We start from the raw sequence: 15,807 nt of genomic DNA, 5'->3' as shown, positions 1-15,807 counted from the left end.
AAGTAATGGGGAAGGGACCGGACCCTCGCCAAAAACGTTCTAGAGTACCTCCAACAAACCATTACCCTAGACTACGTAGCAACACTTCCCTGCGGGATACGTGCAGGTAACCTCGTCTGCATCACGCTTTCCCGCTCCATTTTCCGCTTTCAAAATAAGGGTAACTGCCCAATCGGAGGTGGGGGGGGGGGGGGGGGGAAGATCGAATGTTTGGGGGCAGGGTAAGCAGGTATTTAAACGTGACTGCTTTACTTTGAAGAAAAACAGGTCTGAGATTTCGTCAAGAGACGATGTTAGGGTCTCAAATATCACGTAGAATCGCCTAAATATCTTGCCGGGAATTCTTGTAAAAATTGTAAATATCACAAAGCATTTTCCTTAATATCTCGAAAAACTCCCTAAATATCTCTTATGTTTTAAAAATACACCGCTTTCTTTGAGGAAGAAGATTCAGGCACGTCGATGCTACCAGGATCCTCCATTTTAAAAGATTACTGCTTTCGCGCTTCTAGAGATACTGAATACATTTTCAAACGGGAAATTGATGAACTGGATTATTTCTGGCATAGAACTGAATATTGCTTCAAGAAAAAAGCGAGGGAAACACAGGGCAACGCCAAAAAAACTATGAAAATTTCAAAACATCCCTAATTTTTCTAAATAGCTTTATATTTTCTAAATATCTCGGAAACTTCTCAGTATCCTCCAAAATATCCGGATATTTGTGGAAAGGCTTGACCGGGAGAAACCCCAGGCACGTTAAACTGGGGCAAATGCATGATAAAGAATAGAGATTGAAATCCAATGCCAAAATTGATGTGCGAAAACGTGAGACAAAAAAACACATCCATTTTTTACCTCAAATTATTTATTTCTACGTACAATAACTTAGTGTAATGTGCTTTTAATATATGAATCCTCTAATAAGTTAATGTTAAAGTGAAAAAGGATGGGAAGTAACTTGCTTACTTCGTCGTCTGCTTTTTCTTATTCCACTAAACTCTCCGCTAGTCGGAAAAGACCGCTTTAAAAATAAACTTCAGATTATAACCCAATTCCTGACCGGTGTAAAGGAACCCCTTTATAGTTTAAGATTCGTTTCAAAATATATTTACTTGAAATAAATAACTTTTTCACCGCAGTAGCCCCGAGGCTCAAACGTAGGGCTACCATGTGAAGAATACCTATGTATAACTATAAGATGCTTTCTATCTGACCAAAATTCCGCTTTAAAGCTGCTAAAATTTTCGGTGGATTCGGGAACGGGACAGCACTTTCTTGTTCACTAGGCTAGAATAGAAAAGATTTTTTTCCACAATTTCTCATAAAGAAGACAACCTCGAAAAGCTTGCCTTTTAATAAACATAATTGTCGTTATTTTTTTATCATTATTACTATTATTTTTTTTTTTTTAAGAAATCTCCGTTCAATTCAAATTCGATTTCTGGAAGTTTCGCTCGGTTAGTTTACATTTCAAAACTTCACAAGTATTCGGATTTTCTGGAAACCTTTCCAAGAAATTTTCACGCCCTTCACAGCCGTTCCTAAATTGCTGGAATTGTTGGTTGAATGGAAAGTACCTGTACAGTTGATTCACACCTACACCAATGAACTGCTGCTGCTGCAACATTGACATCAGTTTAAGACCATGCAGGTCTCAATTTTTCAAAGAAAATCCCTATGACTTTGATGAGCTAAAAAAAAATATATATTCCTCTTCAACTCTCCTCCCAAACCTCTCTCGCTACGGTGCTTAAGCAATGACGGTGACGCCGAGGATGACTCCCTGTATAATGGATTTACATTTTACTTCGAATGTCGCTACTGTGTAGATCAGTCAGTCAGTACGCTTCTAAAACCTTGTTGAGGCTAAATATGTTATAACAACGTTCAATTCCAAAAGAAAATACGAAAAATTAGCCGTTGCGGTTCAGGTTCTCCAAAATACGTAAAACTTGGTCATTTCACGTTGTTGTTTTCCAGATGACGAGTACGAAATGTACCACGATTCAAAACGCACGTGTAGAACCATTGTTTGGCTCACGGCGACGGTCTCGTGGGTGTCGCCGTCATGGTTTACTAAAGCTTCCTACCAACACTAGCCGAACTCTGGGAGGAAGTTCTGGTGCCCGGAATATTCAACATCCCTTTATTTTCCCAGCACCCTGTTTTTTAACTTTTTGCCCTCACTTTACTTTTCAGTGCCACTTCGAATTTAAAACACGAAAACCTGAAATGACAGCGTTTGACGCGTATAGAAACCTACTATTTTATATCACATTCGCCGTTCTTGTTTCTCTTGTACAAACGCCATGTTCTTTGTATGACCTCTGCCGCATTAACAAGTTGGCGAATTCTCAACACTCGCAGGCGCTGTTCTCTGTTGAGAAAAGTCGCAGAGGGGATATCATGTCCTGGGATGTTTTTACCTGACTTGCTTGTCGCCTTTTTGCCAGGAGATTGCAGCTGTAAAGTCTCAAACTGATGGTCGCATTTGCTTTCCTGTTTGCTCCGTTCAGCTTGATCCTCAATGGCATCACTTTCAGTAATTGACTTATCTTCCACGCTTGGCTTTATCGTGTCGTATTCCACCTTGCCGGGGTCGGAAGATTGTTCTTTCAACTGCAGACAGCCACTAGAAGAGTTTCTTGCAAACTTGGATTCACTACTTGCGTACGCTTTGTGCTTTTTTGGAATTGCCCTTTGTGCAGTTTCTGTACCATGCAAGTCAGAACACACACCATTCTCAATACGACGAGGAAATGTCGACTTGTAGTACAAAGTCTGGTGGGAATTGTTCATATAATGAGAAATCGGGCAGTTTGTGTCTCCATTTCTCAACGTCCCGCGTTTATTTCTACCGGAAAACCTTCCCGGGCTTGAAAATCCTCTCTTGGAGGTCAAAGAACTTTCAGAAGATGGTTTCACATTGCCTATCTGAGGCAAAGTGTCGCTCAGTCTTCGTCTCGACGCCACTGGTTTGGCAACGATGGTTTTGCTTTTCGAGGAAGAAATAGACAAGATTGGTGAGCTCGTTACAGAGCGATACTGGGTTCCACTATCTCGCACACCATTTTCCCAATATGACGTCATGGATGACGTCCTTGACAAACTTGAATGACTAGTTCCAGACCGAAAGCTTGAAGTCGACCGCGCCGCTTGGTGGGACGGCGTCGTATTCGAGAAACCAATTAGGTTTCGCATCTGTTCTCGGCGTGAAAGTAGTTTTTGACGAGTGGACATTTCTTTAAGTTCCAACTCCTTGAAGGTTTGTATTCCCGCATGCTGCTGCTCTGTCGTCTGGTGGAAGAAAAAAAAAATGAAGTCAACAGCTGTCCCCGTGCCTTCAGATATCATCTAAGTTCTCTTGAGGACGTTACTTGCTACGATCGATTTTCTTTTCAGAAACTGTTTTCATGAATAAAAGCACAAACCTGGCCTTGTTTTAGACGATCAGTATACTTCAGATCCGCTAGATTCTTTATCACAAACGACAGTTCGTTCTCCACTTCCCGCTACAAAAAAAGATTCGTTAACAATTGTATCAACACTGGGCAAAATTCCAAAATCTGATGGGCTCTACTGTAAGCCTGTGTTACAGCCACCCTCCCCGAAGAAAACAATTGGAGACAGACGCACTGGGTTGGGGTTATTTCAGTTGCTGTTTTAGCTGTGAAGTAATGAGGGTCTGCTTTCGTAGTTTTTCTAGAAATAGGGAACGTTTTTGTACTTTTTAACGATTACTAGGTAATTATTTTAGGTTTAAACAACTCATTTCTTATTATATTTGTACATAACTATTTTTAGGCATCTATTGTATATTACATATTTACATAGATTATATTATCCTATTTCTTCTTTTTCTTCATTTATACAATTTTGAGTTCACGCACACGTTTTAACGAGCGCTTGCGCTCCTAGGTGTCGCGTGATTAAATAGCGTGTTGTTGTTGTTGTTGTTGTTGTTGTTCAGTCCATTTAAACAGGCCAAAACAAACATTTAATCTTCAATAAAACCTTCAAACAAAATAATAGTCACTGTAACACAAACCTGTTTTTTCTGCAGGTGCAACTCCACAATTTTCTCATTTTGTAATTCTTCGGGAAGGTCGCCCCTCCTCAACATAACAACGAGGCGTGCGCGCTGCTCAGCCAAACGGGAAGTAAACATTTTGCTTTTGTTCCTGCAAGGAAATAAAGCCAGTGGTTTATCAAGAGTGATGATCCGGATGACGCTAGCCCCCAAGAGTAGTGACCCCTACTTTTCTTTCCAGAAACAGATTTTATTTACAATTATCTCCACATTTTCCAAAAAATGAACAAAGAATCAACGTGGGAAGTTGAAAAAAAATTCCAGATTTCTGTCCACGGGACATCGAATCCTGCCATCTTGCGGCTGCAAAGCGCGTGAAACTATGGTCGCTAAAAGCGAACTTGTTGTTTAAGGAACCTCACCAGTTGACTAAATTCACTTAATAGGTCCAGTTAAACAATATTTGGCAGGGAACATTTCACTTCAAAGATATCGTTGCAATATTTTGGGCTTACAGACAATGTGGCCTTATTCGCTAACGACGCCCAATTTTTTCAGATTTCGGGTGTTCTTCCGGGCGTGTTCTCTCCAAAACGAAGTCGGTGACCCCCCATTTTTTTTTTTTTTTACATTTCTGACATAACTAACTCATCATCTTACAGTGGTAGTCTCAGAAAAAAAAAATGTTGGAAAATTTTCGCGCGAACGTCCTTAAGTGTTAGAAGAGGTCAAAGCTACTTTATCATCAGCTTTATTTTTGTTAGCTGCGAGCAAAAAGACTATTATCGTCTCGTTTCGCCGGTAGGACAGTTCGGTTTTGACTGCTGCTCACACTGCGGAAGCAGTCGCCGTATGCAAGGCGTGTATAGTAAGATGTGATCTGGAATTCGTAAGTAATGTACTCGGGTGCAAACAATCAAAAAATAGCTTACAGAAGTGTCTCCTTCTGCAGTTCCAGCTCCCATATCAACACATTCTCGTGCCCAGTGCCAGCGGGTTGAACTCTCCCCTCTCCTAAACAGACGTCCTTCTGTCCAGTTTTCCTTCCTTCGCAAGTCTTCAGTAGACCAGTCTGAGTAGATACCTCACTCGTCCCAGGCCCTGGCGGCTGAGGCATCTCACGAGAGGGGCCTGGTAATGACCTGTCTGGTGTTGGTTCATCTTTCTCAGTGCTCAATGAAATCCCGCTCTCATGGGTGGTGATACTCCATCTATACGATACAAAAAGTGTTCTTTAGTAAAATAAGAAACGTGTAATTCCGTAAGCTGTTAGAAAAGTTTATTTATGGTATTTATTGGCAAGAGAAAAACAGGTTTGCTCATGCCCTCAGGTTTGAGCAACAGGTGTAACAGGTAAAGGTAAAGGTAAAATCCAGGCCGGAGCTTATCCTGGTTTCTGTAGCATGAAGCGACTAGGAATATTTCTACTCCCCCCTGGATGGGATGCTAGTCCATCGCAGGGTTACCCCCAGCATTGAGTTCGCCGGTACCCATTTATACACCTGGGTGGAGAGAGGCACTGTGAGAGTAAAGTGTCTTGCCCAAGAACACAACACAATGTCCCCGGCCAGGGCTCGAACCCGGACCGCTCGATCCGGAGACGAGCGCACTAACCATGAGGCGCCTTCCACATAACAGTTGTAACAAATATGGGAAAATAAGTAGTTTTGGATTTGCAATCAGGCAACGAATAGCAATCCAGAAAAACAGGCACGTATTGTGTGCAGAATACAGAATACAAGCCAGACGATTATGGTCACATGCCTGTGTTGCGATGAATTAGCCATGTCGGGTGCTGGAGATGGTAGCTGGGCTATGAAATTAGAAACCAAATGCACATCACTCTCTACTTCACTGGTCAGCGGTGACGTGGGTTCACTGCTTGTGCGCACGCCGCTGTCCCTGTCATCACTGGACTGCAGTCCCTGGTCTCCATCACTCATAACCTGGGGGCTGGACCTGACAACCATCTGTCTCAGGTAACGTAGAGAGGTGCGGAACTTTCGTGGTGTGTTGATACCTGTCAGTGACGGTCGAAGAAAAGTACTTGAGACAACTTGGCAAGCTTTTGAGCTTTCAATATTTGCTGCTGATATTTTTAGCTGCTTTCTTTCTGCATGCAGATGTCGGCCATAACTCTCTGAACTTTCATGACTTTCTTTGTATGAGTAGCTAAGCTCGGCTAGCCATGCAAGTGATTTCGATGCCGCACCAGAAATTAACGATTCCAGGAGCCCATGACCCATGGGCTCCTAACGATTCGTGTTCCAACAAACACGTAATGCGCAAACAGAAAGCGCCTCTTCATATGAGCCCGGTAACCAGTTCTTATCGTAAGTTTCAGCCCGGTCGACCGGGATGAAATTCAAGAAACAAAACCGAAATGGTGAAAATGCCGACCGATAGGGTCGCGTCTAAATAATAAAAAGAAAAATTAAAGGGTGGTTCGAAGATATGAATTTTACTTTTTCGTGTCCAAAACATCGCCAATCAATGCGTATGTGTGTAAATCACTTCAAGTCCAAGCCAAGCATTGATGACTAAGGCCCCGACCGCACTTTAGTATCCGTTTTCGTCTCAACCAAAACGAAGCAAAACACTAGCGTTTCGTTTTGTTTTCACCTGTCCACATTCATAAGTTTTCAATCGAAAACGCATACTTTTTGATACGCTTTCGCCAATCGTCCACACTAAAAAACCGCCGAAAACGCTGATGGAAGCGACAGAATATGACGTTTCTTTCGTCACCGTTTTCCAATGCCTCCGTTTTCACCTATCCAGACTTGACACGGAGCGTTTTCAAAACGATGCGTTTCCAAGACTCCACTTTTAAACCGTTTTGGAAAGTCCCTATTTTCATCAGCGTTTTCGGGCATTTTAGTCTGGAGGACAGGCAAAAACGCATAAAAAAGTACGCGTTTTCAAACGAAAGAAGTTACAGTTGTTATCAGAAGATCTCACCATGTGCCACTGGATCATTTATTCTTCCAGCAAGAAAAGAACGCATCACATCAACACATTCATGTTCGTTCTCGAGACTGCTCTCGTCATCCGACCGCAATGTGACTGAATCGTGCTGACAAGTAACGCAACACAACAAAAACTGTTAGCACAGCTTTAGCCGCTGCGAGGCTACCTTTAATTGCTCATCCTTTCCGCTTGAATAGTGCCACTAGCTTGAATGTAAGTATTTAATGGCAATGGCCCACTGAGGGTACGGTGAGGGTACAGTGGAACTCCGCCTTGCAGTAATACGACCATCTCAATATTACTGCCACTATTTTTAGTCTTGAAAAAACGCTTAATCAGTTATTTTCCTATGATTTTAAGAAGCCCTTTTAAACGGCTACCTCTAAAATACGCGCTCCACCTCGCGGCTACCTCTCAAACGCGTTCCACGTTAATGATTCTTCCAGGGGGGAGGGTTGTAGCATGTTCCCTTGATGATGATTCCTTGAAAATTTCACTTTAATCCAAAAATATCCCTTGTTCCCTTCAAATAAATGATCATGTTCCTTTGTTCCCCAGTCCCTGGGAGGCCCCCAGAACCCCTGGGAGACCCTCATAACTTAGTTCTTTGGCCTCGATATTTTGCAGTGCTTTTGTACATCAAAGCTACTTTTTGTATAGTGCAATAATAGGGATCAGAAAAAGGTCAACAGAACATCTAGTAAACTCAGCACAGACAAGGCTGCACATTACCAACTATGTCGCATCTAACTTGAGTGCTATGAAATGTACCTTGTAATTGGCTAGCTCCAGGTGGAGCTTTGCCAACCTTCTCTGAAGACGTCTTATAACAATGTTCTTGTCAACCTCTTCATTCTGTCTGAAATTAAAAGGACTGCAACATTTAGTTTTGGTTATCAGTCGTGTTTGTGTGCTACAGGTACATAAACGATGAATGCTGTGCAGACACAGCTTTGTATCCCTAGGCGCATCTTAAAAGTCAGATGCTTGTTAGGACTTTCACCACTACCATTTGAAGCATTAAAAAAATCACACACGGCATTGGACCAATGTAAAACCATAGATAACTAGATAACATTCTTGCTTAACACCACACATGCATGCTTGGAAAAGTATACAATCCGTTAGCAAACATGACAAATGCAATTTTTTTTCTATCCTTTAACCTCAGGCTTTAGATTCAATTAAAAACCTGGGGAAACCTGACAGAAGTGTTTCGTTAAACTGGAAAATAACTCGAGACCTTCATCCGAGATTAGGGTCAGATTATGTAATACATAAATTTCAAATTGTTCCTTGAATTCTGACTTACATGGGTTTGTTCAGGATTCGCGCTACTCTTTGAGCAAATCTGCAGGTCGAAATGGTTTCAGACACATTCTTCTCCTCAGCAGACAAAGCTGCAATCATAGCAGTGTTGCAATTCCCACCTGCGGTTTTAAGAGAATATTATAGATAGTTAGAATTAAAAGGACAACGTCGTATCAAGGAGTATGCACTAATTCTTAAGACAGTTTGATAAGTCAGTCGTTTGAAGGCTCTACTTATTTCATGCAAGGCGGTGCCTATTCAAAAGTCATTACAAGCTATTTTAAGCAAGACATCAACTATTATTTCATCCAAAAACGGCAGCAAACACAACCAAAACTCCATTTAGAGTGTCAATGTCACCTTTTTTACCATATCAGAGTCAAGGAGATGCAGATGGACCTCTTCAAATAAACACCACTTTAAATCATGGCGTTTTGAATATGTAAGCACAATGTTGCTGTCCTAGGCGTGGCACATATTCCATGGATGTTCTTATTGACATTTTTCTATCACTTGCAGGGACTGCATAGGAGGAGTGGCTGGTGTGGCTAAGCCCTACCACTTCTTTGCTTGGGCTGATTTTTTAGGGCTCCAAATGGCACGCAAATACATGATAAATGCGGAAAAGTGCCCCTTAATGTTCTTGCTTGTCTTGGACAGATTTTTTAGCCCTACGACCAAATTAAAATGGTCTCAGGGGTCCCTGATCTGTATTGCTTATCAAGGTTGAGGCTCAACTGATGGATGATGCTGTGTTTTTGAGCAAATATTGTACTAGAAAATTGTTGCTCGGCATAACCTGCAATGGTCTCACATCCCATACTATAGGATATGAGGATTGGAACAGATTTATCATGTAGGTCTTAATTGCCCCCGAAGGGTTTTGGCCCAGAGGCCAAAACCCGAGGAGGCACACTAGGATTCCCCGCGTGTATACATACAAGGAATTTCAAAAAAGAAAGAAATGTGTTGGTAGTATGCGAAACGTTCTCGATTTGATGAAATTAGGCGCGCACGGTGGTCTCGGGTAATGTGCAGCAAGGAACGCGGGCTCACAAAACCGCAGCCTAGGTCGCCGTGTCGGGTAAATGAAATTCTTGATCTCCGGGTTGTTGCAACCACGAGTTCGCGTTTCGCCATCTTCTAGCAGCATTTTAAGGTTCTTGTAACCACGAGTTCGCGTTTCGCCATCTTCGAACAGCATTTCAAGGTCAAAAACACACTCCAATTACAATATGGCCTGCATGCATGCATGACGATTTTAGCGCGATCAAAACAATTCGCTTCGAAATGGCCGAGATTCTCATCTAGAACGAATTGAAAACGTTTTCAAAGATCCTGAAGATGGATTCTGGGAGAAAAACACGTCAGAAGGTATCGTAAAAAATTCTGAAGTACACTAGGAATTTGAGGGCAGTGTGGTTCAATTGCAAATAAATAGCTAAATACCCTTCTGATCGCCAGTTTTACCTTTGGCCCTGATCTCGTTTATTCGGATCGCTTATTTGTTCTGAGTAATCCTACGTGGCGTAGAGTTCATGGGTGGACTCGGTGACTCTGCAGGGATCCAAATGTAAATGTAAATGTTTTGCAGCGTTTTCGTTGAAGTCAAAAAGCTTGACTCTAATTTGCATATATGGTGACTGTAACGTGATACTTCTGTTTACGTCTCGGAAAAAAACTCGACTTCCGTTCTGCTTTCGAGATACGTTCGCTCGTATATCAAGACAAATGATTTGTTTCAGCGTCAAATTGGAACAGCAGAGTAGTTTGACTTAATTTTTGGTTCGCTATAATTTTTTAACCTTTTTGCCCTATAAAGTTCTACTGCGTGAAATTTTTGTAAAAGAAATATTAGTTTTCATGAAGGCAACCATTTTTCCCTGAAAGTACTTTTTGCGTCCATTCTAACGAGATATGGTAAACTGCTCTGCTGTAAATGCTTCGTGAGAGTATTATGTAAAGAATATCATGTGATGGAATAGTCGATAGAATGAGTTAAACAGAATGTGTTGGTTAAGTTAACTTAGTTGATTGTTTGGATCATATTCATGGTAAGATGCCTAAGTTACTGGGACAGTATGAGTGATATAGTTTACAAAAAAAAATAACATTTTTAGTTCATACAAATATTACTGTTTTCAATCAGCAGAAATAAAAGAAAGCGGGGGCAGATTTAGTGATAACTATTACTAGTTTAATAGTAGGTAAAAGGTAAAGTCTACATAGGAGCCAAGTGGCCCATTAGGTGGGAGTTTATCCTTGTTTCTGTAGCATGAAGTGACTGGGAGTATTTCTACTCCCCTTGGGATAGGATACTCGTCCTTGGCAGGGTTACCCCCAGCATTAAATTCACCGGTACCCATTTATACACCTGGGTTTAGTGAGGCACTGTGAGAGTAACATGTCTTGCCCAAGAACACAACCCAATGTCCCCGGCCAGGGCTCAAACCCCGACCACTTGATCAGGAGACGAGCGCGCTGACCAGGAGGCCACCATGCCTCCACAGGTCTTAATATTAGTACAAGAGGTGAGTGAGTTCACGCACCTAGACTGTCCTGTAAAACCATAGTCAAAAGTGAATTCCTATAGGGAACCTGAACAGGCTCATAATCTGCTGCAACAACAGCGTTCTTTCCATTTCCTAGCTCTACAGCACTTGCACTAATGAGTCTTCCATTCAGTCTTGGTCTTGAAGTGCCATCCACACTTCTAGTTCTCTGCAAAGTTGCACTTGCACAGCAATTGGAACATTTCCCAGTTTGTTCCTTTCGACTGCAATTTCTCAAGGACCTCACATTAAATTTCTGCAGGGCAATGATCACAGATTCCAAGTGATGTAATGACAGGTTGATGAACTTCGCTTCACCAAGATGTTGCTCATTGGCACTTGGTTTTGATATTTGCTCTGATCCAGCTACGTCAACCAGATTCAGCTTTGACCTTTGGTGAAGAGAGAAAAATGATCATACTACTGTTAGATATGCTGTAAGATAGGGGAAGGGGGGCAATGGTCAAGATATGACTTAATTTTTTTCAGCACTTTAGACAGGGAGGATCCTCCTGGTTATATGCAATGGGACTTTCCTCTTGTCTGGAAGCAACTAGCATGAAGCAACTAGGAGAATTTCTACTCTCCTTGGGTGGAACGGTAGTGCATCATAGGTTTACCCCAGTATTAAAATTGCTGCTACCCATTTACACACTTGGGAGGAGAGGGGTTCTGTGAGAGAAATGTCTTGCCCAATAACACAATGCAGTAACTCCAGCTAAGGCTTGACCCTGGACTGCTCCACTAACCATTGACTACAATTTAGACCACTGCATCTCCCACTAAATTTCCAAGAGGAGCTTAAAATGTCAGTTACCTGCTTGTCCCTCAACCCAGAAATTGAGACATTATACTAGAGTTATGTGGGGTCGAGCAAAAAAGCAGCTATCAAATCAACGAAAGCTTGGAGCTGAAAGGGGTTACACATTAAACAAAATCTGCAACAAAATGTCTACAACAAAACAACCCCAGGTGAGACTTATACACACCTTAAAAATAACTCTGCGCCATGCTTCTGCCTGAATATCATAATGCTAAATACAGTATGTGATCTAGACGACCTCTGATTGTCAGGTGTTTCAGCTGTCTTTCGATTTGCCACACCCAGTTGATAGAGCTTGGTCGCCTCCTCCACTGATGTCACACGATGAAGAGAAAGTCCATGAAGGTGACAAGACTCGTTTCCACCCATTGTCACCAAAACCTGATACGTGACCACAGAAAAAAAAAATCACGAAGGTTACATCTCAGTTACAGCAAGCTTTTCTCAAGATTACTCTGGATGTAATACATCAAACATGAGAGACAGTGTTTCATCGGGATATCCAAACACCAAGAAGAGAGTTGAAAATGCAACACGCAATGGAGTATTTTTTGACAAAATTCAAGGTGTTTGGATAGGCAATGAAACACTGTCTTGAGTGTTTGATATTTCTTCTTGATTGAAACAAAAACTAAGTAGTAAATGGAGAAGTAAAATCGTCAAAATCTGTGCTAATTATGACCGGGTATCCAAACCTCCTTCACGGTTGTGATTTTCTTTGTTTTAAGTCGATGAATTATTAAATGAGTGAGAGAAGTACCAACAAACAACTGTTGTTTTTTTTTTAATATTTATAACACTAATCCCAGTGTGTGTTTTATGTGTACGTGGATCATCCCAAAAAACGACCTTCTAAAACTATCAGGTTATCCTGCTCTTGCTTACATCATACTCTGGTATTTCTAATATTAAGCAACTTCTTCTCTGTAATATCAAAAGTTAACTGGTCCAGCCTCTAATAATTAAAAATAATTGTTGAGAATGCTGTAAGGTAATAGCCTGGAATAATGGTGGACTGCTCTTAAGATATAACATTATTAGCTTTCATACACACAAGTAACATAAGATTAACGTCATAAACAGAATGACATAAGAAGGACGTGTTGTCGGGTTTGCAGTGTGAACATCCCAAAATAATGACATGATAGCAACATAACAGCATGAACATGACCAACAAAAGCAATTGTGTGGTTATGTCAGTATGATGTTATGTCACTAGTGTGAACCAGGCCTTACCTTTGACAATTCCTTGGGTTTTTTCGAACCTCTAAACAGAAGAGGACCCAGCAGATCATATGCTGTCTCTTTATAAATTTCTAGGAATGACACATGAATGTTGACTGTGTCATGCTGATTATGGGCAACATCTTGAAAAATCAACGACAGACTTTGAGGGATTAGTCCATTGTAGTCAGACCTGAGAACAGAAGGTTGCAACCATCTTACAAAATGTATTAACGACAATATTATACAGGGGTTTCATTAATATTGTCTGCAGGAGGGCAACTGGTTTTCAATGCAAACAAAACTTTTTGAAATAAACTTTTTTATAAGAAAAACTTTACTCTGGATGGTCAAACCAGGAGAACAAAATCATCCTCAAACACAGTCAATTTGCAGAGTGCCTAGCCATTAATGCAACACCTGGCCATGTTTTATACCATGCCATAGAAAATATAGCCAATCAGAATACAGGAAAGCTGTAAGTTGTACATTTGACCGTATTACCTCCAACCTTCCCTGTGTTGCATACATGTAACTAGTATTTATCTATAAATATCAATTATCAAGGGTTCCCATAGCAGCAATAGTTGTACATATAAATGCAGCTGTTTTTAATGAAGGTAGTAATTAAAACATGATTTTTATATGTAGTTAGTGCAGGTGATTTTGTTCTCAGGTAAATGTAGTAGTCCCTAAGCGAAATCCAGAATTTCCCCTAAAGAGCCTACATGTAGTCCTCAGCAGTGTCAGGGATGGCAGAGCATATTTTGAATTGGCGGGGGGGGGGGGGGGGGGCTAACAAGGGAGGGCTAACTTGTAGGGGGTCTGGAGATATTTGTAAAATTATTACTTTATATATTTTTGCTTGAAATTGGGGAAGCTAAAGGCCCCCCACCCCCACCCCCCGCTCCACCGTCCCTGAGTCTAAAAGAACACATTTAAATAGAATTGTTTACAAATAAAAGGAGATTGACTAGGAAAAAATCCTGAAATTTGGAAAGTGTCCTAAGCACATAATCGAGGATTTCTTTTAAATTTTTCAAATTTCTTTCCAATGTATGCGATTTTGGGAAACTCCCAATATCACATTGATCTGAATGCGTCCCACATGAATCTACTAACATGATTGGTGGTCTACTTCAACCTGTCATAGTCACTGAACACTAATGATACCTTTTAAGGTTTGTCTTCGAAGGAAGCTTAAAACAATAGTGCCAGTGGCAATTAGTTGTGCAGTAATCTCTCTTGTCTCGGACATTATTCTTGGATGCACATGTGTCACTTATCGCTCAATAATAAACAAGTCCATGTTAAAACCTCTTAAGGGTGACAATGAATCAGCCATGCCTCAAAAATCCAATCTGGTATCATTCTTAACTTTGCGATGAACTTTACGACATTACTTTAATATGTGAGACCAGGAGTAACATCAGTCTGCGAGAGACTCTCACGATTAAACAGGATGAAAATTCTCATTCCAGCATGGATAACATGGGTTCTTCTATTTAGTAACGAAATAAGCTGAATAACAAAGAATCAAAAAAAAATAACACAGAATTTTTTAAAAAAATAATCTTTCACCATACTAAGGGAGATAGCATTTGTTGAAATCCAAAATCATTGTGTACGTTTTTAAATCCAGTGCAAAATGGCAGTTGAAGTAATTTCTTACACTGGCAAAGTTTAAAGATCACCAAAGACTTCTCGTGACGCTTGTCACGCGCCAGTCGTTAAAAACCATCCCCTGGGAGTTTGGCACTTTCTAAAGCTACATAACTGCAGTTGCATACCATTGGGATTTTTTCCAACTTCAAACGAATAATTTCGCATTTAACAGTTTAAATTAAAATTAAGCAAGATTACCGTAAGACACGTGTTTTTTTTCTTTCATAAGTGTGTTAAAAAAAAGACAGATTAAAATGTCCAGGTCACAGGAGAAATTTGAGAAGACCTTTCTTATGTAAGGTCACGTTCAATTCAGTTGTTTTTTTTACAGGTTCGATTCGTACCCTCTAAATTACCTAACAATACAGAAGAATTTTTTGACACAAATTGAAATCAATACATTAAAAATAAAAGCAAAAGCATCTATAAACGAATCGCGAGTAGCAAATTTCAAAGTCAAGCTATTTCAGGATACCTGAGCTTAGAAAACACGGCAGATCAAGTTCACCACTAAGTACTTACCCGTCGGAACTATCGACTCCTTCACCTTGAATCGTGTAAGTTTTGCCAGCTCCCGTTTGTCCATAAGCAAATATTGTGCCATTGTATCCTTCGAGAAATTGTTTGACAATATCCTTTCCGGCTACATCGAATACATTCTTCTGCGATGATTTCATACCGAAAACGTGCACGAAGCGAAATCTGAGGGGTTTGGATTCTTGTAGATTCGTGATACAGCTAGTGGAAGCGTTCGGCGAAACTTGTCCAGGTGGATAAATGTAAATTGCTCGATCTTCACGCTTGATCAATTCCTGATTTATATCTTGACATGGTTTTAAACGTGCAAATACTTTGATATTCGCCATAAACAACCTCTCGGACTGAAGTGAGCGATGATTATTGACGTTTGCTGCTCAATACTGAGCGTGATCGAAGGAAATCCAATGGCCACACGAAGGAATCATTGTCGGAAAGGGTAATTGCGAACAATAACGCTCTTTTAGTCTCAAGCATCCGCTCAATTTCTTTGGACAGAGTTGAGCGATAATTAACTGTAAGCAAACCGCCCGCTTTTGTGTCCAGAATGCGACGGAACAAAAGAAATTTCGATACACAATAGCAGTCCGATATAAGCGGTGACCAGTCGCCATATCAATAGAATTGACCAAATGGGCAACGGACCGTGTTGTTACCTTGGAGGCCTGGCGATAGTAAAACAGAATCTGGAG

General features: G+C 40.9%; 1 protein-coding gene across 1 annotated transcript; it reads right to left on the bottom strand.

The window, feature by feature from the left end:
* Positions 1-188: 188 nt before the first annotated feature.
* On the bottom strand, positions 189-15,734 carry LOC145489857 (uncharacterized). The gene is made up of 12 exons (XM_081468922.1): positions 15,101-15,734; positions 12,926-13,106; positions 11,856-12,070; positions 10,864-11,258; positions 8,316-8,433; positions 7,775-7,862; positions 6,995-7,109; positions 5,798-6,053; positions 4,966-5,244; positions 4,052-4,184; positions 3,435-3,515; positions 189-3,300 (listed from the first exon to the last, which is right to left on the bottom strand). The coding sequence occupies exons 1-12, from the start codon at positions 15,442-15,444 to the stop codon at positions 2,266-2,268; spliced, it is 3,240 nt and encodes a 1,079-aa protein (XP_081325048.1). The 5' UTR covers positions 15,445-15,734; the 3' UTR covers positions 189-2,265.
* Between the last annotated feature and the right edge of the window lie 73 nt (positions 15,735-15,807).

The sequence above is a fragment of the Orbicella franksi genome, chromosome 6, assembly GCF_964199315.1.
Source record: "Orbicella franksi chromosome 6, jaOrbFran1.1, whole genome shotgun sequence".
NCBI lineage: Eukaryota > Metazoa > Cnidaria > Anthozoa > Scleractinia > Merulinidae > Orbicella > Orbicella franksi.
The sequence above is the reverse complement of the archived record's forward strand: the minus strand, read 5'-3'. Positions and strand labels throughout refer to the sequence as shown.